The sequence below is a fragment of the Anguilla rostrata genome, chromosome 10 (assembly GCF_018555375.3).
Source record: "Anguilla rostrata isolate EN2019 chromosome 10, ASM1855537v3, whole genome shotgun sequence".
NCBI classification, from domain to species: domain Eukaryota; kingdom Metazoa; phylum Chordata; class Actinopteri; order Anguilliformes; family Anguillidae; genus Anguilla; species Anguilla rostrata.
Window position 1 is genome coordinate 44424719 of NC_057942.1, and position 27561 is coordinate 44452279.

Genomic DNA, 27561 nt, shown 5'->3' on the forward strand with positions numbered 1-27561 from the left:
TTTCTGTGTTAAGTTATGATTTTCCATTTTCTAATTCATGTTCCACTGTAAAGGATTTTGAACATAGTTTTGTTTTTTTCCCTCCTAATATTTCTTTAAATTGGTTCTGTTTTGTTTCATCGGGACCTGTTCCCTCCCGTTTGATGGACGGGGGCCCTGTCTGGGCCCTGGTGTTATTGTTATCAGCTTCCAGCACCTTCCGCACTGAAAGGAAGCAGGAGGCCCTTATCAGAACCGCAAACCCAAAGTTTCTGAATGGCCTGGACAACAGAGGCCGGCCCCCAGAGAAACATTTTAATTTATCAGGGGGTGGGGGGCCAAGTGGGGGGGGGGGGTCTGTGCATCTCAGAGGCCCAGACCATGTACATCCAGGGGGGACTGTCACTCACAGAGACACCGGCCCCTGCTTCTGCCTCTTTTTTGAAGCCAGTAAATCAACCCCCCCCCCACCCCTCCCTTAAAGCACATACACCCCTCCCCCTCCTCCCCTAAAGCACATACACCCCTCCCCTGCCCCAACGCAGACACCCGGAGGGCTGCTCGAGCCCATCCACTCTGCCTCTCTGACAGCCAGATTGGCCCAAATTGCAGAGTGCTAAACTGAGCCATTAGGCAGTTTGTTTAGACCAGAGCGACCTCCTTTTCATTTTGGCGTTGCAATAATGCTTCGTTAAAACCTTGTATTCTGTTAAACGTTTCTCTGGGGTGAGGGGAACATTTCTCATTATTGGAAATAAAAATTTATAGGGAAGCTTGCCGAGCAGGTTGGACATTTATTGATCGTGTGACTCATCCTGTGATGCAGTCGATAAATGTCATGATGTTAAATGCCAATTCCAACCTGCTCGGACACACACAGTAAAATGCCCAGTGCTAATTCAACTCTAACGAAACAGAAACTCTCACTCGAAATATGAGTCCAATAGGGACCATATGTACTCTGTAAGAGCTGTTCTAACACTGAACACTTTACTGTGTAGGTTTTCCCAAAAACCTTATGTTTAATTTATCCAATAACCTCAACCTTTATTTTAGGTCCAGCAAAACCAGAAATGGTGGTTGCTAGTTGAGTATAGCATTACCGCTGTTGCTAATTAGTGTATTCTTTTCTGTAATTTTCTGTGTTTATATATACATTTAAACGCATTTCTGACTTTTGATTTGTGAGTCGCCCTGGATAACGGACTCTGATAAATGTAAGGTGAGGTTCTGTGAGTGTTTGAGAGTCCCCTTCAGCGATGGTGACCCCGCCCGCGTGTTCCCGCCTTTCTGTTCCCAGGGGCCCAGGGGATAATCCCGTCACCGTACAGCGGAGCTGCGGCGTTCGGTCCCATCAGCTTTCCCCACGCAGGTAGGCCCCGCTCAGGTACTCACTCACTGCAGGTAGGCCCCGCTCAGGTGCTCACTTACTGCAGGTAGGCCCCGTTCAGGTGCTCACTTATTGCAGGTAGGCCCCGCTCAGGTGCTCTCTTACTGCAGGTAGGCCCCGCTCAGGTGCTCACTTACTGCAGGTAGGCCCCGCTCAGGTGCTCACTTACTGCAGGTAGGCCCCACTCAGGTGCTCTCTTACTGCAGGTAGGCCCCGCTCAGGTGCTCACTTACTGCAGGTAGGCCCCGCTCAGGTGCTCACTCACTGCAGGTAGGCCCCGCTCAGGTGCTCACTTACTGCTGGTAAGCAACAGAGAGAATCTGTGAAGTATGCAGGCTGGAATTCAATCGCTCAAGCTCTGGTTTTTAGCTTCATATGACACCGTGTCGTGCAGAATTTAAAATAGGTGCATCAGCCAAAATGTAAACTTGTGGGAAATGTAGGAGACAGTTATTAAAAGTAGGAACTGGGAATGAAGGAGATCCCCACACTATTAGTGGCTTCATCCTCTCCCTTCACCCACCGTCTCCTCTCCCACTCTCCCTTCTCTCCTCCTCTCCTCCCCCTCCCCTCTCCCTCCCCTCTCCCCTCCTCCCCCCCCCCCCCCCCCCAGGTCTGTCCCTGCAGATGATGCCAGGCACTCTGGAAACCCTGAGCATGCCCAGCTCAGCCATGGCGGGCAGGATGGCCATCCACGGCATGCCACACACTGCCATGAACTCAGTGCTCCTCGTGTCCAACCTCAACCCCAGCGTGAGCCCCCAAACCCCCTCCCCTCTCCCCTCACCTCCTCTCCCCTCCCCTCGACTCCACAGCCTCACCACAGACACCTGAGGCCATAGAGGAGCCTTTCTGTTTTGGGCAGGGGTGTCCAGTCTTATCTGAATTGGGCCGATGTGGGTGCTGGCTTTTAGGTGAATTGGGTGTCGTAGTGCTAGACCAAAGCAGAAGCCTGCACCCACAGCCCTTTTCAGAAAAGATTGATTTGGGGGTGAATTACATTCACATTTTAGGCATTTAGCAGATGATTTTTATTATGAGCAGCAGCTTTAGTTTTATATATAGATATATTAATATATCTCCAGCCCCTAAACTGGATTGTTTTCATAAAATGCCCACTAATGGTGAACCCTAGGAAGAGACACGTCAAATATGCCAAGGGAATGGGCTCAATGAAAAAAATATGAAGCAGAGGCTAAATTCAAACACTAAATTTCAAACACTGTCAAACCAATCAAAAAAAGATGAAAATATTTATTTTACTTTCTCAATTTTTAACTTTCCTGGTCTGTTTATTTCTGCACAAAGATACACCACACAATGAAAGTCAAACTCTTCATATCTCTCTCTGGCTTCTTGAATTATCTTCTTTTTTTAATGGCCAACTCTGATGTTTCTTTCATGCAGAGCATATCGCCACATGGACTCTTCATCTTGTTTGGTAAGAATAAAAGGTTTTAGCAAAAGCACTTGCTTATTAAAAGTGTGTTTCAATTCCAAAGGCCTTATCCTTATTTTCAATGTCAAACACAGCAATGCATCCAGAGAGAAGAACCTAGAACTGACCTGCCTACATTAACATTGCTTTGGTCATTTCAAAAGTATCAATGTCTGAATGATGAATATTATGTACAGTTGCAAAAAATTTAGCCGTCTGGTATGGTATGACTTTAAAATTGACAAGAATCCGTACTGTATTTATTCCTATGTATATTTTACATATTATAGACTCACCAAATCTCCAAGTAAACATAATTTCATAAGTTATTTTTTGCATACAAGTAATTTTATATGTGTGTGTGCCTGAGCGTGTGAGTGCATGAGTGTGTAAGTGTTTTGTTTGCTGTATTGCCATTTTGTATAAATTTCTTTCTTTCTTCCTTCCTGTTTCTGCAGGTGTCTATGGGGATGTGCACAGAGTGAAGATCATGTTTAATAAGAAAGAAAATGCCTTAATACAGATGGCTGATGCCACCCAGGCGCAGCTGGGTGAGTCCCGTCTCTCACGACCGAAATCGACGTCTGTATTCTTAAAATGGGCTTCATTTTTAACAGCAGTATATTATAGAGAGAACGAGAGAGAGAGAACGCAACAGTAAAAATCTGTCAATGAATAGTGCCTCTGTACTATAGCTTGGCAGAGCATTCCAAAGGCTACGAGCCCGAAAGGAAAAAGTCATCTCACCGCTTCACTGAAGTTCATTAGAAGATTAAATATTTTAGTTTGGCTGGTAGTTTGTATTTTGGTGCATAACCATTCTGTGTTTTAAAAAAAGGTTTATGAAGGCCGTTCCTAAAATGGACAATAAGGGACGAAAGATCTTATCCATTTTCAGAGTGTAGCGTCTCATAGTAAGAGCCTCAGAGTTCATAGACGGAGACAGAGCATTTTGGCCTGTTGGTCTGTGAAAGCTTGCCTCTGAAAGCGTGTCTGTGACCGATGCCTGTGCTTGCCTGTGAAAGCGTGCCTGTGAAAGCGTGCCTAGCGTGTGACTGATGGCTGTGACTGATGGCTGTGCTTGGCTGTGAAAGCGTGCCTGTGAAAGCGTGTCTGTGAAAGCATACCTAGCGTGTGACTGATGGCTGTGACTGATGGCTGTGCTTGGCTGTGAAAGCATGCCTGTGAAAGCGTGTCTGTGAAAGCATACCTAGCGTGTGACTGATGGCTGTGACTGATGGCTGTGCTTCTCTACTCCAGCGATGAGCCACCTGAACGGGCAGCGGCTGCATGGGCGGGTGATGAGGGTGACGGTCTCACGGCACCAGAGCGTGCAGCTGCCCCGGGAGGGCCAGGAGGACCAGGGCCTCACCAAGGACTACAGCGGCTCCCCCCTGCACCGCTTCAAAAAGCCCGGCTCCAAGAACTTCCAGAACATCTTCCCCCCGTCCGCCACCCTGCACCTGTCCAACATCCCGTACGTCTGTCTGTCTGTCTGTCCAGCGGAGTGGTACCGACTGCTGGGTATTGTTAATAAGCATGACAGCCCCAATAGTGAATCATTCTCATATCATATCTAATAGCCGCATCTCGCCCAATGCACACTCACGAGCACACGCACGCATGCACACACACGCAACACACAAAACACGCCCCACACACACCACACACGCATACACACATGCTCACTACATTGATCTTTTGCATGTTTTCTGATATTTTGGTTTAAATAGTCTGTCTGGAGTATATTTAAGCAGACTGTGTACAGAAGCAGTGTTAAAAATGTGCTGAGCTACTGTTGGTTTTTTACTGATTGTGCTGTCCTGTGGCTTGATTCTGTTTAATCATCTTTTCACTACTCTCTGTTTCTCCCCTCAGTCCTTCTGTCACTGATGAAATCCTGCAGGATCTGTTCACTGGCTGTGGGTATTCAGTAAGGGCCTTCAAATTCTTCCTGTAAGTTGGATGTATAACCAAGGCTCTGTTTTTCAGTTGCCTCTGGGGGGAGTTTCTGTCTGTAAAGTAGATTAATTGCTGTGTATAATGTTATGATACTTTATAGCAAGGCTTCTAAACAGGAGGGTTTTAGTTATTTTTCAGTCAGCAGCTAATTTAGACATCATGAACAAGGATTGTGGACTCTATTTTGAGCTAATTAATCACTGAAATAAAATATTTAAGTTCAGAAACACCTGCAGACATTGCAGCCCTTCGGGATCTGAATTTCAGGTCCCAGTTTAGGATTGAGTGTGTAATAAATATGTTTTGCCACTAGAGGGAAGCACTTAACGGGGAAATGTTCCAGTAGTATTCCACCCAACACATCAGCGCATAGACCCTTTCCTGATCCCGGTTGCTCTTTGAAGCGACTGAAATAAGAATCTGGCCGCTCGTTTCCTGAATTCCAGACTGGAGTGTCATTACTGCTGAACGGCTCTCCACTCTGTGCCCAGGCTGACAGGCTGTCTTTCGTTTGCAGGAAAGATCGCAAGATGGCGCTGATCCAGCTGGGCTCCGTGGAGGAGGCCATCCAGGCCTTGATCGACCTCCACAACCACGACCTGGGAGAGAACCACCACCTCCGTGTGTCCTTCTCCAAATCCACCATCTAGCAGACTCCGCCCACCAAACAGACCCCGCCCACTAAACAGACTCCGCCCACCCGGCTGCCATCTTCTCGCACTGAGGACCACAGAGAGAGAGAAGCAATAGAGGATTTATGTTCACGAGTAAAATAATGAGAGCAAAACACTAAAGAAGGCGCATGAGGGCTCCATCAGACAGGCTGGGGGGGTCAGAGATCCGTTTCTGAGGCAGACGAGGGAATGTTCTAACCGCTGCACAGTGTCCCGTTTGAGCCTTCACAGTCCACAGTGAGCTCTGGCTCAGAGCCTCTGCTCATTATGTCTTTATACGGACAAGCAATTAACTCTGCAATCGGACACAGAAGCCTTTTTTAAAATCAGGAAAATCTTGTAAAATGCTATCAGATGCTGCAAGAAACAAAGTCAGGCTGTTTTTGGTATGAGGGCAGGTATAGGCACGTGGGAGCACCCACCCTGTACCCTAGGATTCACGATTCAGCCTTGCTGGAACCGTACAGAAGCTAATGAACCCGTGGAAAGCCATGTGTCCTTCTGTCCTGAAAATGGAATTATGTGCCAGCTGTGCAGCCCAAAGAGGACCTTCATCGCTGGAGCCCTCGAGAGCCTCACACAGGCATGCAGGGGAATCATGAGGGGATTTATTTTTTAAATAACGGTTGGATGTGTGACAGGCACAGGTTCAGCAGGGTGACAGGCATGGGGGGTTCAGAAGTCTCACTGTAGCGTGTGTTTGCTCCCTGCGAAGGCCAGGCGCACAAACAGACTGCAGACTCGCACATCACACTGATTTAGGATTTCGCTTCTGGATTTTTGGGGTTTTTTAAGTTATAAAGGATGTGTTTTTATATGTTAGGCCGAGGGTTTTTATTTTATTAATTCTTTTTTGGGCAACGACATTGGGTTATCAAAGTCAGCAACTTGATATAAAAAAAGAAAAGACTGCCGTTAATCGCTTCTGTACATGAGCTTTATACACAACACTGAGTTCCCTCCGCCAACTCCCATAAGCACGCTCTCAGCACAGTGCATCCATTAACCAGAGAACTGAATTCGGTTGTCTCTGGAAGCAGACAGTGACATAACAGAAACTGTGAATAAAGCCGGGAGGGTTAGGGTTAGATAGAGGCCATGTCACGGCCGTTCCAACAGCACCACGCTGTCACTGCGCTGTCACTGCGCTGTCACTGCGCTGTCTCTGCGCTGTGTCTGTGCTGTCACTGCGCTGTCACTGCGCTGTGTCTGTGCTGTCACTGCGTTGTCACTGCGCTGTCACTGCGCTGTCTCTGCGCTGTCACTGCGCTGTCACTGCGCTGTGTCTGTGCTGTCACTGCGCTGTCACTGTGCTGTCTCTGCGCTGTCTCTGCGCTGTCACTGTGCTGTCACTGCGCTGTCACCAGGGTGTGTGGCCAGCGGGACCCATGTGCTCCCAGGTGAACTCAGGGGCGTGAGATATGACAGATCAGAAGAGCGCTCCAGTCAGTTATGAGTCTCTGTCTGGGTTAAATCTCCAGGGTTTACTTTCTGCTTTCTTCCCCTTCATTTTCCTCTCAAGACAACAAGCAGAGACGTCAACAGCCTACTTGAGGATATCTTTAGCCGACTATATTTTTTTCCTCTGTTACTCTTGAAATTAACCCCCCCCCTTGCCCCCCGGGGGAGATGAAACTCTTTCCTTAGCCTTGTGCTCTCACAGGACACACACCTGCCTTTGATCTCTCTGAGAACTGCACACACACCTGAGACTCGGACTCTGAGGCATACGCATGGCCCATGCTGCCAGGACTGTGGTGTGTGTGTGTGTGTGCGTGTGTGTGTTCCCGCTCTTCAGCGCCATTCAGATACAACAGGCCACGCCCCCTCCGTGTGACCGCTGCACGGCTCGAGGCCCGCCTTAACATTCCGAGAGGGGTTGCCATGGAAACCCGCGAGTGGCGTGACGGGGGGCGTGTCCCCTCTGTGTCAGCGAGCAGTCTGGAGACTTCATAGAAAGAGCAAGCACTTCTTAAATATTAAAAAGAGATGTTTACAGTCTTAAATACAACGGTAATATTCAGGTTTATATATTTAAAGGACTGTTGCATTTGTAAAGAAGTTACTTATTTTTGGTAATTTGTTCTTTTTTACAGAACAAAACAAAAAATCGGAAACCTTGTTGGGTTTATTGTACCACTGTAACGGCTCAAGAAGACGTGGGGGGGAAAGAAAGGGGGAAGGGGGTGTTTTTCTGTGTATTCAGTTAAATTCTTATTGTACGTGCCTTATTATAATCAATCATAGGTTTTAGACTTCTTACCGTACATGTTTTTGTGGGGCTGGTGAGAGGGCTGGTTTATTTTATGTGTTGATTTGAATGGGTCATTTTTAAATGTGTATTTGTGTGTGGAAAGTAATTGTTGAAATATAATGAGGTCATGCTGTAAACTCATCCATTATGCTTCACAGGTGCTGGGTAGAAAAAGGACAGGTATAATCACACTGCTTTAAGGTTTGCATGTCATTTTCAGTGAAAGGCCTCACTGCTGTTCAGTCAGGCAGTGTGCTTGTGTCTGTTCTTCGCTGCGTATCTGTGAGCGTTTAGTAAGCCTGGAGGTCCTCCGGTCCTCCCTCTGTTCATTTGGCTCTATACTGTCTGGCGTAACTGTCCATATGGTTGCATTCAGAAAATTCATTTTCATGATGTCACATGATCTGCCACTGTTGTTTGGGAAGTGAATGCGCTGGATGGCTTCAGGTTCTCCATCTTGTAAAACAGGTCAGCTTCATATTGCATTCCAGCGACTTAAGTCCATTTTTAAGAACAGGTCTTAAGATTAAAACTCTGCCAGCGTTCAGTAGTAGGCTCAGAGGTTCCTCACAGAATTGAGACTACTTAAATCGATTTTTCACAATAAACCATGACTTTCAAATATCGCCCCTGTTGTTTTGTGTGTCCCCCATAACATTTTTATTATATTTCCACCGTTTCAATAAATGTCAGAAGTTATGTGTCACTTTACATACCTCATTATTCATGGGTTATCTGTCTGTTCTAATAAGGGATGTGTGCACATAACAGAAATACAGATCACCTCTTAGGTTAAGATCTCATTGCCTTTTTCCCTTTGGTATCACACAGTTTGGAATGCCCAGTGACCATAAGCCCATCAGCTATACGCGACCTCCACAGATTCAGGTGGACCGCATTACAGTTTACAATGTAGGTATCCAGGGAAACTTCCATAGCTTATATTTGCCATACAGTCTATTTATATACTGTTTCATTCTATTAATGTCTATGTGTATTTACACACGCCCATAGACTGCCACACACAGCCTTCTCTGCAACCTGCCTGCAGACCTGCTAGCATGACTAGATATTCGATGAACGTTCCTTGATCATTTTTAAGTGGCAAATGTTGTATAGTCTAGCACTGGCACAGCAAAACTGTTACTTAATGTACATAAACATACACTGTAGAACAATAATATTAATGAACGTTCATAATGTGTCTTAATGTATTTATTAAAGGTAAATAATGTTTAACTTTATGAAGGTTTCACAGAAATCTGAGTGGTGCTGAGGGATGGATGTATGGCTAGGCTGTAACCCGTATCCCAGAACAGTATCTTTTGGAAATGTGAAGAGTTCCTTGTTTCTTTCCAAAAGGATTTCTGCAATAGCAGGTTGCAAAAGCGTTGGTCTTGGATTGCGCTGTCCCTCCATTGCCTCAATCCATCTGTTACAGGCCTGCTCCCTGCTTGCACATTTTATTCCCATGGGATTAGCTGCTGGGCTTCATCCAACAGGTTTTTCTACACATTGTATGGAAGATGGCTGAGAAGCTTTAAATTCCAGAGAATTAAATCCTAGAGAACTTTAAGTTGCAGTTGTATTTATACTTACCTGCAGTTGTAGTCCATTTCCTGTGGTCTGACTAAAGCCTGGGTTAATATTTCATCATATTATAAATTCTGGGTTTTCAGGGGTTATATGGTAATGACATACAGTCCTTTGGTAGTTCAGAACTGTGAATGGGATTTTGTGAGTTTATATAGTTAACCATTGACTGGACTGTATCCATCTAAACTACACTAACACTTGAAACATTGGATTTGTTTTGTTTTTTATTCCCAGTGTTGAGAGTGAACAGACAATAACAGAATTTATTATTTGTACAGCGCCCTACAAAATGGAAAGCACTGGAACAGCGGTAGGCCTGACTGGTGGAGGATGAGAGTGGGTCTGGCCCACACACACAGATGGTTTGGGGAGGGGAAAGTCCACGAGGCACAGTGGGAGATTTGTCAAAATTTGGTTGCATCTTCGATACACAATGTCTCAGAATCTACATCAGATTCCGCCTTTGTGCCGATTGGCTTCCTGGAAGGGTTGCCAAAACAAGCAACAAAAATGAACATCTGGGGTTTCCTAAACAGCACGGGAACCTTTGGAGTCACTCCTATAAAGTATCATTTCATTAGCAATTTGCAGCTCTCCCATTTTGGACAGGTCAACAGGAAGTGCTTTTCAGCGACCCTGTCCTAAATCACTAAACCTTGTGTGCTTTTGCAATATGGTACTTTTACAAAAAAATAAACGATGTTCTGCATTCTGTTCACTTATCCTTGCTTTCTATATTCTCTCTCTAATTTTCAATAGCCGTGCTGAGCTTGTGTCTCGTAAATGTTTTTAGGCTGTAAATATTTATGAGGACACAGTGGGACAGCAGTTACCCATAAGTAAGCTCCTTTGCATTAGTTATCCCACAGGCTTAACATCTCGTCACTTCTATTATTTTTCAACTAGTCAGACCTCACCTCCTTTCAATGTCTGTGTACATGACATTTCTGTTGCGTTTTCACCACCAGATTATTAACGGCTGGCGATACGGTGGAGGCAATGCTTTGAGCATTTCACTTCATTTCAGAAGATACTCTTACTGCTGGGGTTAAGGGCACAGGACAAAAGCACACGTGCCTTTTATTAACCATATTTATAACTGGATCTGCTTCATGTTATGTCAAGTCTGTATAGATGTCCCATAGGTTGTGAGATCACAATGTTGTTATTATGACAAATTCAAATATTAGTTTATAGACATTGTAAGTAATATAAAAATAAAATACTATAGCTGTTAGTGTAACCAAACCGGATTAACACTTAAAATCAATTTAAAGTCATATATATGGTTTTACATGACATTGTTAAAATTTGAAAACAGGTAAATTCGTGGTTGCTTAATTTTTACAAATCGCTGAAGCTTGGTGTTTTTGTTCTGTAAATACAAAAGTAAACATGAACAGTGCCCCTCTTCCCTCCGAAAAAGTTTTGGATATTATGTTAAGTACGGCCAGCAGTAATTGAATTTTACTGCACAAATATAAACCGTAATGTTTTGATGCAGTAGAAGTTCCAAATTTCTTTTTAAGTGTTTTTTATGACCTTAACAAAGAGAAGGGGAGAAACAAGATGAGTTTGTGTCGTGTGTTTATGCTCTAAAATGTATAAATGTTTGAAGAGAAAGTATTAACCCTATTAACCCGTGATTGCACGTTTGAATTGTCTGCATGGTTCCGAGGAATTTCTGCATTTGGTTTTAATTAAAATTATAATTACTCGTTATTATGCTCTAACTGTCCACATACTTTTTTTTCCAATATTTAACTGTTGCATGCCTTGAATAAATGTCATGATATGCAAGCTTTCCTCAGTACTCTAGTATCCTTGTCTTTATTTTCATTGCCGTATCATATTATGAGTGTTTTTATTTTGTTGAGCCTCTCTATAACAGTAAATTATCCTTCATCTTCTGGCACAAACCCTGCTCAGCCAACAGCTCTGGTTCTCTCTGTGGCTCTCTGAGTTCTCTGTATTTTATGTGTTACAGTCCATGTCAGCTGAAACATATTGTGCACCGTAATGGTGTGAGTGACCTGAAATTTCCTTTGACATTAATTATCATACATATCATACATATCATAATTACCATTCATCAGTAGCTCTGTGTCCCTCACTAACCCCCCACTCGTCCCCCCCTGCCCCCACCCACCCCTCTCACCCGCCCTGCCCCCCCTCGCCCCGCCCCACCCCCACTCACCCTTCCTACCCACCCTCCCCCCAGCCCCCACTCGCCCCCCACCCGGACTGCCCCCCCTACCGTCCACCCCCTACTCGCCCCTCCGACCCGCCCTGCCCCCCTCCCCCTCCCCGGTGTTTTTCACGCAGACCTTCAGTACCCTGCTGCTTATCCTTCATCAGAGGACAGGCTGTTTTAATCAGGCCCTTACAGCAGGCCTGCTGGCTTTGGGTCTGTATGACAGAGGGCCGGGGCTGGTGGTCTGAGCGATAGGAACAGAATACACTTATCTTACGGCCCCACACTGGGGGTGCCTTCCACCCCATACTGGGGGCTCACTCTAAAAACAACTAACCAATGTAACCAAGGCATCAGAATTAACGGTTACTATCGTTAGGTGTTTACAAAAACAATATCACTATGACAACAGTACTGGCCACGTCGCTCAGAGCAGCATAGTGTTGGACAAAGAAACAAATTAGCGCAGGTGAATTCGTCGGGTTGTTTTCATTCATGATACAGAGATTCTTTATTTCATCACTATAGCAGGAAGAATTCAGGTTTTAAAACAAACCGAAAGACCAAAAATAGCCCTTATCTGCCAGCCGAACGTGACACTGCAGTCTTGCGAGCTTTAAGAGTTTGACCTCAACAGCCAAGTGGGCGGTCTTTTTGAGCGTGATGTAAAACTGAGCCTGACAGAAAACGGAATGTGACGGATGTGGCAGACATGTCCCCAAACCGCCACGGCGACATCATCCCCAATGAGACAGGGTCGACCGTTGGCCCTCGTTTTTGGACTCTGATACCTCTAACATCCAGCACTTAGTCCTGGTTATCAAAGCGGGTCAGGACAGAGAAGCTCACAGGCAGGAAGCAGAGTGAAATGCATATAAAACAAAAGCACACACTCCCGGGGTGTCTAAGAGGCGAGAGTTGAACATGGAACAAACGTCCTGGAAAAGGCTCCTTGTGGCCAAGGCCTTCCTCCTTTATCTCACCTCTTCTGTCTTTAAAGGTAAGTTCACTAAAGGCTTTCACCACAGAATGTGCAGCACACTGTGCCTGCTGTGCTGGTGGAGAAAGACAGCATTTTAGGAAAGGGGTGGGATGAGATGCGCTTTGAATATCTTCTTTGAAGTATTGTAGAATTGGTGAAGTAACTGTCAGAGTGTAAAACATTCATTGATAGGTAAAATTTTTGTAAAACAATCCATGAGGAAATATAAAAAAGAGGATGATAAAATTGGCGATGTATTGCCACAGAGGATCATCATGTTTGGATCCTCCAGAGAGAAACATTCCACACACTCCTGGAATCAGTTGAGCTGTTGTATTCTCAGACTCCTACCCTCTGGGGATCAATAAATGAATGAATGAATGAATGAATCCAGTGGCTTGTAAGGAGCATGTGATCAGCGGGGCACATGCAGCATTCCCGTTCTGATTAGTGGGGGGAGGAGGTACACAAAGTCTTCCATAGAACTTCAGTTCATATCACAAATTACCTCTCGGTCCCAGCTTGGTTTCCACATGTTTCCAGTTTACCTATACCCCATTTTTTTAAAACCCTGATTGATGCAAGACAATCTAAATATAACAGTAATGTAGTGAATGGCAAGACCGTTTGTTAAGAATATTCAAAATAGCCATAGCAGTTTGTGACCATAAAAGAGATTTACTTTTCTCAGGTAAGTATCACACACAGGCAGCTAATCACTTGATAATCATTTAAAAACAATCGAAAAGAAGTTTGGGATAAGTAAATTAAAGTAAGTTCTGCTTCCCCTACTCTCATTTTCCAAACTACCGGCAGAAGTTGCTAACGCAGTTGCTAACTCTCCCTGTTTGCAGTGCGTAACTCTCCCTGTTTGCAGTGCGTAACTCTCCCTGTTTGCAGTGCGTAACTCTCCCTGTTTGCAGTGCGTAACTCTCCCTGTTTGCAGTGCGTAACTCTCCCTGTTTGCAGTGCGGGTGGCTGGAACGCTGGAAGACGTGTGCGCGACGTGCCACGTGAACGCCACATGCGACGACAAGATGGACGGCAGCGGCGGAAAAGTGTGTACCTGCATGTATGGTTTCCTGGGCAATGGCAGAACTCAGTGTCAAGGTGAGGTACTGTTTCCTGTTTAGACTTCTGATAGTTCCACTGTGTTATCTGAGCCGGTTCTCTCTGAGTCTGCCCCTCTCTGCGTGAATAAGGCGTGCCCTTGGATGGACAGCAGTGTTTGTTTCCTCACAGACAAAAACGAGTGCCAGGCTGGGCGCGGTAAGATCTGCGGAGATCACACCGTCTGCCACAACACCTACGGCAGCTTCTACTGCACCTGCCTGAGAGGCTACAGCCCTTCCAACAACCTGGTCATCTTCATTCCCAACGACGGGACCCAGTGCAAAGGTCTGGTCCAGTAACCCCAACCCTAACTCAACCCCAACCCTAATCCTAACCCTAACCCCAATCCCAATCCCAACCCACTACCTAACTCCTAACCCTAACTCCCAACCCAATCTACCCAATCCCATCAACCCTAACCTAAGCAAGCTCTACCTAACAACTACCTAAACCCACCTAACACCAACCCTAACCCAACCCCAACCCATATCTGAGTGCAAGGTCCTGTTCATTTCACACATTGACAAGTGTAAGGTCCTGTCTGTTTCACACACTGATGAGTGTAACTTCCTGTTTGTTTTAGACATTGACAAGTGTAAGGTCCTGTTTGTTTCAGACATTGACGAGTGTAAGGTGCAAGGGATTTGTGGAGAGGGCGGATGGTGCACCAACGTGCAGGGCGATTTCAGCTGCCGCTGCCAAGCTGGATATAAGGTGCAGAACGGATCCCAGCCTTTCCACCCACACCGGGACACGGCTTTCTGCAAAGGTACCGGAAATAACCAGAGGAAAAATACAAGTCTAAATATAAATGACTGTCAAAAGTACGATCTTATAGCTGCAGACTCAATCATGTATCACATCTCAACACCACCAAGAATGAGCTGCTGCACTCATTCACACATTTCCAGTGTGATAATGATGCCCATATACCATGGATGAGAAAAGATTGTGCTTGCTGTAGCCCGTGACTATATGCTGTAATGGTAATGTACACAGTGGTGAGCAGCACACACAGGAGCCTGACTGTGTTTTCCTGTTTTAGCCATCGACTGTGGGCAGCCTCCTTCCGTTACCTACGCAACCCAACTGTCAGGAACAGGGACCCGCTACGGCAGTGTCGCCAAGTTTGGTTGTTTGGAAGGATTCTTCCAGAAAAGTGGGAACAACACCGCGATCTGTGGTGAAAAAGGTGTATGGGAAGGCCTCAGTCTGGTGTGTGAAGGTAAGACTGTTTACTTTCTCTAATTCTCTCTTTATTTCATTGGTTAATTGGTTTGACAGCAGGGTTTCAGTTATTTTGCTTAAGTGATTTCCCTGCTGGCACCAGCTGCATAACAAGCACAGTGGTCTCCCAGGGCAACGGGCACTGCTGGACTTCTGAATGAAATGGAGGCGTGGCCATATGTTCATTGGACGACGCGCTTGTCAATCTGTGCCCTTGCAAATTCATGGACAAAAAAAAAGAAGGCTGTTGCATCTATGGGATGGGTGTTTGGTCACTCAAAACTGGGGAGTAAAAAAAATTATAGACAGTTGTTCAAAAATAATATGTTTTGCTGAAATACCATATGCATTGTTTCATATCTGAAAATGGTTACCTGGTCACTGGACCTCAGACTCATTGTCACTACCTTGCCTTCTAGAGATAGATTGTGGTGATCCCCCGACTCTCCCCCACTCTGTAATGACATGGAATAAAGCCTCGAAGGTGGGCACAAAGGTGTCTTATAGATGCAGTGCTGGATTTTACAGTGTTGGAGATGGAAATATATCAGTATGCAATACAAGAGGGCAATGGGACAAAGCGTCTATGCAATGTGAAGGTAAATAACGTGTTCCTTGTGCCAGCACTGGGTACTGTCAGCCTGTCTGTTAGAACTAAATCAGGAATCTCTCAGTAGTATTTTCTAAGTCTTCATTTCAAAACTGAAAAAACAGGGATCAAAATCATTCTTATCAGGATTCAGTCTTGGTAATCCAAACCAATCGTGTTTAATGTGGCCGACACCTTGTTCAGAAGTCAGGATAAAGGTATAGACCACTGGTTCTGGGGCCCCCCTGTGTATGCTGGTTTTCTTCCCAACCACAATCCCTGTAATCCCAGAAGTTTAAAAAGCTCTTTATTTTTGTTAATTAGGTGCTTTTCATGTTAAGCGGGGTCATTTACCATGTTAAGCCATATTATGCCAGAAATAGCTTTGCATGCCATGACGAATAAATAACCACGTTCATATTGTGCTTATTGTGCTATATTGCAAACAATTACATAATAGTCATAAATATAGTTTCTGATGCTTTTTCTCTCAGAGATTAAGTGTGGTGACCCCCCAGTGCTGCCACACAGTGGACAGGTGTGGAATGGCAGCACAAATCTGGGCAGTGCTGTATCTTATTACTGCAATGAGGGATTTTTTCAAGAGCAAGGAGGGAACGTCTCTTATTGTGTAGGAAACGGTTACTGGACAAAACCGACGCTAGTGTGCAAAGGTAACAGATTTTAATTACATCTTAGCATCCATTCGGTATTAGCACTCAGTCTTATTCACTCATCTGTACAAACTGGACCCTGTGTATATATCGTGAAATCCCATCTCAGTAATGCTGGTGGATTTGATTTCAGTTTATCGGCTGAATGGCCATGACATCATATACTGACCCTTAACCCGATCGCGCGGTGCTTGGCGTTCCCTTTTAGAGACGCAGTGCGGTCGCCCACCACACATACAGAGCCTGGTTACGCAGTGGGACGGTAGCGTGAGTGTGGGCAGTGTGTCCTATTACTCCTGCCAGGAGGGCTTTCATAAGGTCACAGGAAGTGATGCGTCTGTGTGCACTGCGAACGGTCAGTGGCAGGGCGTCACTTTGACATGCAAAGGTAATGGAGTATCGCTCTGAATATTCACCCGTTATTTGCCGGTTCACACAAGGCTGTGAAGGTAGACTGTGATGTCATAATGGGTGGAGCCAGAATGCGCTGTAAATCACTGTCTTAACCAATCGCAAGACTGTACTCCCCATGGAATTACACAATGCAGTGTGCCATTTTAAGCTCAGCACATTTTCGATTTCATGGCGTCTAATTCTCCTGTCGCTAGTGTAAAAAAGCATTTTTGAACCGAAGCACTTATACACTGAAATGAGGCCTCCCGGCCAGACCAGACTGACATACCAGTACAGTCTGTGTAATAATGTCTCACTCGCTTTCTTTCTAGAGATTGAGTGTGGGGAGCCTCCTTCATTTCCTCACTCCATCACGTTCTGGAATAACAGCACTAAGATCGGCACAGAGGTGTCTTATCAGTGCCAGGCTGGATTTTACCATGCCGGAAGTGGGAATGCTTCTGTTTGTGCTGCTGATGGTCACTGGGACCATGCTAACATACTGTGTCAAGGTTAAGTGCAACGCTGTTATCTTCATTTACTCATCACAGGTATTTTTTTTTTTGGAGAACTGTCTCCTCCTGCTGAAAGCTGAGTACCCCTTTGCGTGAGCACAGGGGTCCTGTGTGTGTAAGGACGGATTTCACCGTGCGCACAAGCAGAGATAACAGGGATGAGGCTCTGCTGTGTGAGGGTGTGGTTTAAACAGTGCGATCTCGAGCATGCACCAGCATTGCACCGCCCTCCATCTTACATAGAAAATGTCTGTGTTAATTCACCATTAACTGAAACAAAAGATGGACTAACATGCCTTAAGGGAATCCCGTTCCCCTATGGTGGTTTATGGGGACATTGAACCCACAGTGTCAGTGTTGTGACCCTCAGCTCTTTTATAGAGATCAACTGTGGGCCTCCAGCAGTTTTCCCCAACACTGACCTGCTCTGGGACCGCACTGCGGTGCTGGGAAGTGTAGTCCACTACGCCTGCAAACACGGCTTTTATCTGGAGGGAGGCCGCAATCACTCCACATGCACTTCAGCCCGAGAGTGGGAGCGCATTACTGTAACATGCAGAGGTAACTAACACTTTCCACATTACACAGCACAGCATGTGGCTACAACGCAAACCTACAAACAGTACAAACAGTTCTTTATATTGTTCTCCCCCATATATGTCTATTATTTACATGTATATATATATACTGTATAGTCTGTAGTCTGAAAGTAAAGGCAAGTTCACAGCTGTGTTCTGCAGCTTGAAGAATGGTTAGGACACAGGTTTGTTAATGATTTTGAACGAGTGAAATATTTTCTACAGTAGCTTGGCTACCTATGGCCGTTAAAGACATGTGCAATATATTCATATTTCTTCAAGAAATAAAAATGTTTTTAAAAGACCTGAAACATTATTTTGCATTTATATTATTTTATTCTTGATATTTACCTTGTTTATTAATCAATTTTAAATGGGTTTTCTGAATTTTTCCAATCTACCAATGGCTTCAATTAGGGTTAAGGGCCCAAACTAGGGTTAGGGTTAGGAAAACGGTAAGTCTGAGGGTAAAGGCAATTTGACGGCTGTGTTCAGCAGCTTGAAGAATGGTTAGGACACAGGTTTGTTAATGATTTTGAATGAGTCAAATATTTTCTACTGTAGCATGGGTACCTATGGCCATAAAAAAATGTGCAATATATTAATATTTTTTCAATGAAAAAATCTTTTTAAAAGACCTGAAACATATTATTTTTCATTTGTATTATTGTATTCGTGATATTTACCTTGATTTTTAATCAATTTTAAATGGGTTTTCTGAAGTTTTCCAAGCTACCAATGGCTTCAATTAGGGTTAAGGGCCCAAACTAGGGTTAGGGTTAGGAAAACGATAAGTCTGAGGGTAAAGGCAAGTTCACGGCTGTGTTCAGCAGCTTGAAGAATGGTTAGGACACAGGTTTGTTAATGATTTTGAATGAGTCAAATATTTTCTACTGTAGCATGGGTACCTATGGCCATTAAAAAATGTGCAATATATTAATATTTTTTCAATGAAAATTTTTTTTTAAAAGACCTGAAACATATTATTTTGCATTTGTATTATTGTATTCATGATATTTACCTTGATTTTTAATCAATTTTAAATGGGTTTTCTGAAGTTTTCCAAGCTACCAATGGCTTCAATTAGGGTTAAGGGCCCAAACTAGGGTTAGGGTTAGGAAAACGATAAGTCTGAGGGTAAAGGCAAGTTCACAGCTGTGTTCAGCAGCTTGAAGAATGGTTAGGACACAGGTTTGTTAATGATTTTGAATGAGTCAAATATTTTCTACTGTAGCATGGGTACCTATGGCCATTAAAAAATGTGAAATATATTAATATTTTTTCATGGAAAAAATCTTTTTAAAAGACCTGAAACATTATTTTGCATTTGTCTTATTGTATTCGTGATATTTACCTTGATTTTTAATCAATTTTAAAAGGGTTTTCTGAAGTTTTCCAAGCTACCAATGGCTTCAATTAGGGTTAAGGGCCCAAACTAGGGTTAGGGTTAGGAAAACGGTAAGTCTGAGGGTAAAGGCAAGTTCACAGCTGTGTTCAGCAGCTTGAAGAACGGTTAGGACACAGGTTTGTTAAACAGTGCGATCTCGAGCATGCACCAGCATTGCACCGCCCTCCATCTTACATAAAAAATGTCTGTGTTAATTCACCATTAACTGAAACAAAAGATGGCCTTAAGGGAATCCCGTACCCCTATGGTGGTTTATGGGGACATTGAACCCACAGTGTCTCTTTTATAGAGATCAACTGTGGGCCTCCAGCAGATTTCCCCAACACTGACCTGCTCTGGGACCGCACTGCGGTGCTGGGAAGTGTAGTCCACTACGCCTGCAAACACGGCTTTTACCTGGAGGGAGGCCGCAATCACTCCACATGCACTTCAGCCCGAGAGTGGGAGCGCACTACTGTAACATGCAGAGGTAACTAACACTTTCCACATTACACAGCACAGCTTGTGGCTACAACGCAAACCTTTACAAACAGTACGTCTCGCTGATTTCCTTTGTAGAGGTAGACTGTGGAGAGCCCCCTGCTCTTCCTCACACAGAGAGGGTGTGGAGTGGGAGTGGCAGGATTGGCACAGTGGTGCATTATCAGTGCAATACTGGATTTTACAATGCAGGGGGAGATGGACCCTCAGTTTGCACAGCTAACGGTCACTGGGATGTGGCCTCTCTGCAGTGTCAAGGTACTGGTCATCAGTTTATATTTATTTATTTTGGGCAATAGAAAAATCATTCTGTTGGCTTTTTAAAAATCTTATAATTTTTTTCCTCTGTCTCCTGAATTATAGGTAATACAAGTACGCTCCATTACCCATGGACTTGAAACATGATATTGTTATTGCCAGTCTTAGATGAAATCATGAGTGATGCAACTGAAAATGATTTCATTCATACCAAATGAAAAAAAAAAAAAAAAAAAAAAAAACTGTAAACTATAATGCATTGTGTGAATTTGTAGAAGTTGATTGTGGAGTACCGATGTCGATCCCTCACGCCTCAGTCCTGTGGAGTAAGCCCTCGAGAATGGGCAGTGTGGCGTATTATATCTGTGATAGGGGCTATTACAGTGGGAACGGGAAAACCCGGTCTGTCTGTGGGGCAAACGGACTTTGGGAGGATATTACAATGCTCTGTGAAGGTACTTAATCTTCTACATTCTGAACAATGTATAGTATAATTAGCAAACACATTAACATTTTAAAAGGGGGATGTTTTAACATGGTTGAAGACTTTTCTGTCACAGAGAAGCCCAGGTAAAACAAAATGACTGAAAAGCTTATTCACCTGCATTGCATTGTAATTTTATGTTTTTGTAGCGACCCTTGGTTGTTTTTTTTTATTTTATTTTATTTTTTTTTTACAGAGATTAACTGTGGGCCTCCGGCAGTGTTCCCCAACACTGACCTGCTCTGGGACCGCACTGCGGTGCTGGGAAGTGTAGTCCACTACGCCTGCAAACACGGCTTTTACCTGGAGGGAGGCCGCAATCACTCCACATGCACTTCAGCCCGAGAGTGGGAGCGCACTACTGTAACATGCAGAGGTAACACATCGTTAACTTTTACACTTAACCCTGGTTAGGGTTCCACTCATTTTATCATTCTGCTGTGTGTACCAGGAGAGAATCTGCCATGGATTTTAAAGAAATTTTAAGGCTACAGTTATGGAACCTAGTAGGTGCTGTTGAAATTTTACATGCATATATCTGTTAAAAATATACGAATATCACTATTATTATCTTGCACTGTGATGCATCAGAACAAAAGTTAAATTGAGTAATTGTCACTAAATATCTGTGCAAATATCCGTGCAAATATCTGAAATAAATATGACATCATTATTGTGAGTAAGAAGTCTGCTGTTCAGCCTTCTTGCCTCTTCCCTGAGCTCATGAGAAGCCATTCCCTCCTGCTTTTTAAAGTGCTAATAAAGTGAGATTGAGAATACTGATAAATGAAACCCCAGGGCTGGTGTCTCGCCCTGCCTGCTGAAGAGACATTCTGCATTAATCCTCCAGTCCGTGATCGAGGAGAGCAGAGGATTTATACTGGAATCAGTTCTCAGGAAGGGAATGAAGAACAGATCCAGGATTAAAGAATCGAGGAACAAGTTACCTTTATCAGACCAATAACGTTCCAGCCACAAAATGGTGAATAAACTCACTGGAATTTCTTGCTGAGGATTGTCATAATATTCATTCCTTCATTCATTCATTCATTAATTCATTCATTCATTAGTAAAACCTGTGACTGATGAAAATCATACACACCGTGTGTAAGGCAACAGTACTCTTTCGGAGGCTGGTGAGGTCATCGGATTATGAATTTATCTAAATAATTAAAAGTAGCAGTACAGGAAAATACAACTTAAATATATGAAGTAACTGCTTAGAGGTCTGGGTATTCCGTGCATAAACAGTCATGCTAAAGTTCTTAACAGTCGTGCCGATCATGTTGTTTTACTCATAATGTACCCAGTGGTCAGTGCGCTCAGATTCTCTGTGCTGGCCTGTGGCAGGGGGCGGTTTGGGTTTGGTTTAGGGTTAGGGTGCGCTTCCGGCTGGATTTACTGTCCCGGGCCGGCCCTGCTAAAGAATGCGATTCTTGTCCTGCGTGAGAGAGGCCAGGGGCCATTTTACGATTACGAAACTTTTTATGGACAAACCGTTAGAAGTCCTATCGCCAAATCAGCCACGCTAATTGTTTGTTTTCATTTTGATTCCGTTTCCTTCCTGTTTCTACTCACCAGGCCAGGCTTAGCGTAAGATGGTGTGCAGTAAGTCATGTGCACAATGTGATTTGTGAATAATTCCATGGCTTGTTCCTAAATAAATACATCTTGACTGCAACACTTGCTTCCTGTGCCAAAATTGTTGTTTTTTGTAACTTATTTATCTGTTTACCTTAATATTACCAGGAATAACTCCCTTTTAGATTCAAAAGGGATTCAAAAAGACAGTCCGGCTGTCTTTGGGACATTGACAACCCCCCTCTCAATCGGTCTCCCCCCCCCCCCCCCGCGCAGCCAGGTGCGGCCCGCCCCCCTCGTTACCCCGCTGGGAAGTGGCGTGGCAGAACGGCAGCTCAGCCGGAAGCATGGCGCTGCATCGCTGCCAGAGAGGGTACCGGAGGTGGAGGGGGCGGACCCTGTCCATCTGTGAGGACACGGGGAGGTGGCAGCCGGCCACACTGGTCTGCAGAGGTACACTAGCACCTGCGCACCTGCATCTTAAGACCCGTTCCGTTAAAACTGTGATGAAAAGTGAAAACAGAGCTCAGATTATAAAATATGCCACCCTGCACAGAATCAAGCGGCCTCAAATACTGTTTGTATTTTAGCTGGAAGCTATGCATTCATTCATCTGTTCAGTTCGAAGGGTTCCACTGCAGGTGCTGGGTTCTGAAAGCATTGAGGCTTAATCTCCTCCCTGTGGACCATGTGGACTCACTTCACTAGAGCTTCACATTAAATTTAAATTTCGCCTGCGACACACACTAAAATTGTAGAAATTCAGTGTCAATTCTGAGACCAGTTTCAAATATATTACTACTGACCTATAGCAGACCGTGAAACTGGATGTTATCTCAGTAATATCTCAGTAATGCTTTGGGTAATTTGAAAATGACAGAATGTATTATATTACAGAGATAACACCCAGTTTCACAGTTCGCTATGGGTCAGTAGTAATATTAGAAAACATCTGAAATTGGTTTCAGAATTATTACACTGAAGATCACTTTCAGGAGATTAGAGATAACTTCAGAGATAAAGATATACCCTGCATGCTCTGTTATGTCCACCAACTGCTGTTTTTTTAAAAACCATTGCATTATGGTAATTCTCTTCTCTGTCCTTATCATTAATAAGTACATGGCTTCTGATGCTGAAGACCCAAGATCATGTCTTTTTCTTATTTCCTGTGAATAACAGAAATCAGGCCTGCGATCAGCAAGCTGGTGCTGTTCAATGAGAAGTGCCTGAGATGGACAGCAGAGCGATATGACGAGCGGGGAGAGGATTATACAGTAATATCACTTTCGTGCTTTTAAATCTGAGAATGTGGTGAAGTCGTTCCAGAGCTCCACCTTGCTGTGTGCAGCGTGTATGGTATTCCCTATCCAGACAACATTTGTAATCAATTACCAATGCGTACAAATCTTTGCTAATTTTTATTTATTTATTTGAATCCTTCTCCTATGACAAAGTTTGGTAGCTCATCTAATGCACTCTATCACTGTGTTAGGCTGATCCCTCTTGCTGTCTCTAATACAGGTCCAAATTGTGGGATCCAGGGACTATCAGAGAGCTTTCCGGGACGTGAGAAAGAGGGCCTTCAGCTCGGAGTCTGACCAGCCTGAACTCTGCCTGAACCTTCAGCCGGGCACCAACTACACCATCAACATCACTGCGCTCTCGGCCAGGTTCTCCTGCACCATCACTGCCAACACCAGCATCCACGGTACTAACGTCCTCTGTGGCTTTCCCTACAAAAGCAGAGCTTTTGTAGAAAGCAGTTCACACAGGCAGGCTGTTAGCCCAGTGAGGCAGGCAGATCAGAAGAACTGATAAGTTGTTATTATGGTATGGCACGAGGGGGAGTAGTGTAGGTGCAGCAGGAGTTCCTCTATCAGTCTCATAAAGGGTTAACTAAGTTTGTCCTATTAATAATTCAATTTACTGCAGGGAAATTCTTTGAATAGCAGAGGATGGGTTTTGGTTAAACAAACAAAAGTGCAATGGATTTATACATTTATTATAGACGGAAGAATTTAGAGGAAAATGATACATTTTTTCACAAGATAAAACTCACAAGGGAAGGAGAATTACACCCAAGAACACAATGTACCGCTAGCTCCAAAAATAGGGCCATTCAAGAGATGGGGGTCAAACGGGGTCAGCTCACAGTGCACTAATGAGGTTTCATCCAGAGGGCCCAGGACCAGCTGACCAGCAGCCACAACACAGTCTTTGTTCTGTTCAGAATTACGAAATAGCAGAAGAGTTGGAACTAACATTTCCTGTTTTAAAACTATTCAAATCAAAGAGGTAGTAACATTTTACAGCAATAAGTATTTATATTTATTTATATTTATATATATATTTTTTTTTTTTATGATGAGTAATTTTGGAATTTTTGTTGTTGTCTAGCAGTCAGGATTGTCATAAGTGATAAGAGAAATTGTGTCTCACTTATTGTTTTTTTTTTATTTTTTAGCTCCGCCTGTACCTGAGGTTGTATTCAGAGATGTAGAGGTTCCCCTACCTTCTCTTTGGCTACGCAGATCAATGAACACCCTGGACCCTATAAGGTAATGGTCATTTTACACTTCTGTGCTCTGTACCCTGGTCAGGGATTCATCAAAATCTTTCAGTGATATTCAGAAGGGCCAGACTGACATTAAAGTTTGGCATGCAGGTGGAGGCTACCTGCCCTGGAAGGTGCTCGTGTCTGCGGTCATTCATCCCAGAGTAACACTGGACTTTCTGTTTCAGTCACTGAACCCAGAGCCTGTTGGCTCGCTGCCCCTCAGGACTACAACTCCCAGAGTACATGTTACTCACAACATAATTACAGGACAAATCTGGGCCTGGGAAAACAGCCATGTAGAGAAAAATTCCAGAAAGAAATGTGACAAGGAGTGAAGTTTCATTAACCCCCTGATGTACCTGTAGGTGTTTATTTATTTGCATGTAAAGTACTATGCTGATGTCGTCAAAAACCCATACAGGGTCACAAAGGAACTCCAACCGAAATGCAAATCATCGACTTGTCTGAACCAACAGAGATATTTTTTTTGTCCGCAGTAAAACAGGATGATTAGTGCAGACCAGAGAGTGACTGATAGAGTATGTTGCTCTCCCCATTTTTGTTTCCTGACCCCCGCTCTGTTACCTGGCCTGTGCCCACAGCGTTTCCTGATCCCCGGGTCTGTGATTGTGTCTGTGCCCGCAGCGTTTCCTGATCCCCGGGTCTGTGATTGTGTCTGTGCCCGCAGCATTTCCTGATCCCCGGGTCTGTGATTGTGTCTGTGCCCGCAGCGTTTCCTGATCCCCGGGTCTGTGATTGTGTCTGTGCCCGCAGCATTTCCTGATCCCCGGGTCTGTGATTGTGTCTGTGCCCGCAGCGTTTCCTGATCCCCGGGTCTGTGATTGTGTCTGTGCCCGCAGCGTATACCAGGTGTTCGTGGTGCCGCTGGAGGGCCGCGTGGCGTTTGACTGCAGGTCAGCGAGCGAGGCGCACTTCCACAGCGACACGCCGGCAGCGCTTTACCTGGCAGCGCAGATTCCCGTGGCGGACGTGGGGGCGGAGCTCAGCTTCACCGTGGGGGACCAACGCCACTACGGCGAATACTATAACGCTCCCTTACAGCCTGGCAGGGACTATTACATCATACTGCGCTCTGTCAGTCAATGGGGACGGGTGAGACCTGCTCCTTAAACACCTCTCATCTGAAGCCATGGGGTCTACTGCACTCAGGCTGAAGTACAAGCTGCAGGATATGCAGGATATCCAAACCATGAAAAACAGCCCCAGACCAGACATGCACCAATACAACAGATCTTTTCTGTCATATATATGGTGTAAAAATTTTGTGCATCATCCTGTGTTGCTTTGCTGATGGATCACATGGGATCTTGGGTTAAATTAAAATCAAAAGATTGAGCCACTGTAACACAGAAATGACAAGCTAAAATGAGTTCATTTTAGTTAGTTCAGTTAGTACTGGATTAACAGCCAAAATAAAAGTTAAAGAATCTGATCCATATTTTAACATTTAAACTGCAGCCAGTGAATGTTATGGCTAAATAAACACATAACCTGTCAGCATTAAATATAATGTCATATTTAAGCAGTTGGGGGATTGGGGACGGACATTTTTTATAGCAGTTTCCAAAGCGAAATTTTTTTGGCACCAGTGTTGAGCGATTTGTTTGCATTACATCATGTGACCTCTTTCATTTTACTGTACATGTAAGAGCCGGAGGTGCTGGACTGAAATTTCTTTGCATATTTAATTAATTCCGCATATCCAATTAATTCCATGTGCAAACACACGTGCCATGCCATCCATATACCTCCTGACATTTTATGAAATTGTTTTTTCCAGGTCAGGAAACAGTCCTGTGTCTTCTGGGCAAAAGTAAGGGGTAAATATAATATTTATTTTTCACTTACGTAAGCCCTTTAAAACATTGCGGCATTAACTTCTCATCTCAATGCGTATGAATGTGTGTACTGTGTTCATAGATGCATATACCTGTACATTTTTACTATGCTTAAAGGGAGAAAGCTCTGTTTATGACAGAGACAGAATCACATGACGTAGAATGAAACAGGGGCAGCTCTGTACAGTGTTACTGCATACAGGCTGCACTGCATGGCTCGAGGGGCACATGAGCTCGTTCTGTGGTATCCTGCATCTTCCCGTGATCATCCCTGCATCCTCTCGTGATCACCCCCCACAGGCACATCCTACATCATACAGTCTGCCACCATGCTCACCGGAGGACTCATCGGATTGGTTGCTTTCGTTGTGTTTTTGAGATTCGCTCATGTATGGTAAGATTTTTTTCCCCTGATATTCTGAAATTATTAGTGTTTGGTGTGTGCCAGAATTTTTTAAATTAAGAAAGTCTTGCTCAAATGATTTTTACAAACTGCATATGGGAGTTGATATTTTTTCCATTAGGCCTAATGCAACCCCTTTGTCAGTGGCACCTTACTGGTTTTGTGGAGTAACCAAGATTTTAACGCCTCTTTGCCACGGGTTTGCTATAGCAAAGGATCAGAGTCCAATCAAGAATCTGTTTTTTATTTTTAATTACTTAAGAGTAAATTGTGTGAATGAGATTAATTAATTACCATGAATTAATGAATTACGTTTCTTGATTTTCAAACTCTGAATGAACATAATGAGAAAACTGAAAGGGTCAGAATACTTTTGAAAGCCTCTGAATCATTAAAAGTTCTGGTGCCATAACATTTTTATCTGAGGTTAATTTTCATTGTGATTATAAATGTTTTACTGTTTAATAACTGTGGTGCGGTGTTCCTCTGAGGTACTGCAAGAAGACATGAAGCAGACGTCCGAACCACTGCCTCTGCTGCTTGAGCTAACCCAGAGGAGGAACTACACCCTATCCTTCCTTTCTGTTTTTACCTGTGTTATTATTTTTTAATAAAGCAAAAGGAAAGATTTTATAGTACCCAGATGTCCTCTTACTTGGTTTCTTTTAATAGTTAAAAAAAATGTAATCAAGTTGCCTACCTATTACAGCCACAAAAACATAAAAACAACCACATTTTTATAGTAAATTTACATGATTTACATGAGGTTAAACATGATTAACAAAAGTGGTGAAGTCAGTAAATGTTGGACAGTATTAGGTTTATCCGTTTCACAGTGAAAGGAGAGAGGGGTGAAGGGCAGGAGAGATCTCCCCAGTGTTAAGGCTGAACTGAAGCCAACATAAACCCACCAAGGAAAAGCAGCTCAAGAGGAACTCTGCTTCCCCATAAAATAAAAACAGAGATTAAG

General features: G+C 44.0%; 2 protein-coding genes across 25 annotated transcripts in view; both read left to right on the forward strand.

The window, feature by feature from the left end:
* The window catches only part of LOC135233645 (polypyrimidine tract-binding protein 3-like), a 32852-nt gene extending 21748 nt beyond the window's left edge, over positions 1-11104 (forward strand). For 4 of the 11 annotated variants that reach the window (XM_064297421.1, XM_064297423.1, XM_064297422.1 and 1 more), the window contains 7 exons: positions 1280-1351; positions 1983-2122; positions 2777-2810; positions 3266-3358; positions 4068-4284; positions 4686-4763; positions 5287-8323. In XM_064297421.1, the coding sequence (XP_064153491.1) occupies positions 1280-1351; positions 1983-2122; positions 2777-2810; positions 3266-3358; positions 4068-4284; positions 4686-4763; positions 5287-5419 (767 nt within the window). In that variant the 3' untranslated portion in view covers positions 5420-8323. Of the gene's footprint in view, positions 1-1279; positions 1352-1982; positions 2123-2776; positions 2811-3265; positions 3359-4067; positions 4285-4685; positions 4764-5286; positions 8324-8528 lie in introns of those variants that run through there. The other 7 variants (XR_010323902.1, XR_010323899.1, XR_010323904.1 and 4 more) reach the window with 7 other exon arrangements.
* Positions 11105-11886: 782 nt separating this feature from the next.
* On the forward strand, positions 11887-27229 carry susd1 (sushi domain containing 1). Of its 14 annotated transcripts, none has more exons than XM_064297406.1 (22): positions 11888-12487; positions 13416-13579; positions 13712-13867; positions 14199-14351; positions 14628-14807; positions 15229-15408; positions 15893-16072; positions 16281-16460; positions 16798-16977; positions 17362-17541; positions 19256-19435; positions 19525-19704; positions 19980-20159; positions 20385-20564; positions 22046-22222; positions 22952-23046; positions 23294-23480; positions 24237-24330; positions 25190-25442; positions 26131-26170; positions 26489-26582; positions 27083-27229. In XM_064297406.1, exons 2-22 carry the CDS (start codon positions 13507-13509, stop codon positions 27099-27101), a joined length of 3141 nt encoding a protein of 1046 aa, XP_064153476.1. In that variant the 5' UTR covers positions 11888-12487; positions 13416-13506; the 3' UTR covers positions 27102-27229. The 14 variants fall into 14 exon arrangements, with proteins under 14 accessions (XP_064153484.1, XP_064153476.1, XP_064153475.1 ...); XM_064297405.1 differs by having other exon boundaries at positions 13439-13579; positions 26131-26163; XM_064297404.1 differs by having other exon boundaries at positions 11890-12487; positions 13439-13579.
* Positions 27230-27561: the final 332 nt, after the last annotated feature.

Excerpts from the sequence above, each read along its gene's own strand:
- susd1 (XM_064297404.1), top strand. The coding sequence starts at position 12,412 with ATGGAACAAACGTCCTGGAAAAGGCTCCTTGTGGCCAAGGCCTTCCTC. Across the intron at positions 23,481-24,236 it reads TGCCAACACCAGCATCCACG|CTCCGCCTGTACCTGAGGTT; the intron begins GTACTAACGTCC and ends TTTATTTTTTAG. Across the intron at positions 25,443-26,130 it reads CTGTCAGTCAATGGGGACGG|GTCAGGAAACAGTCCTGTGT; the intron begins GTGAGACCTGCT and ends TGTTTTTTCCAG.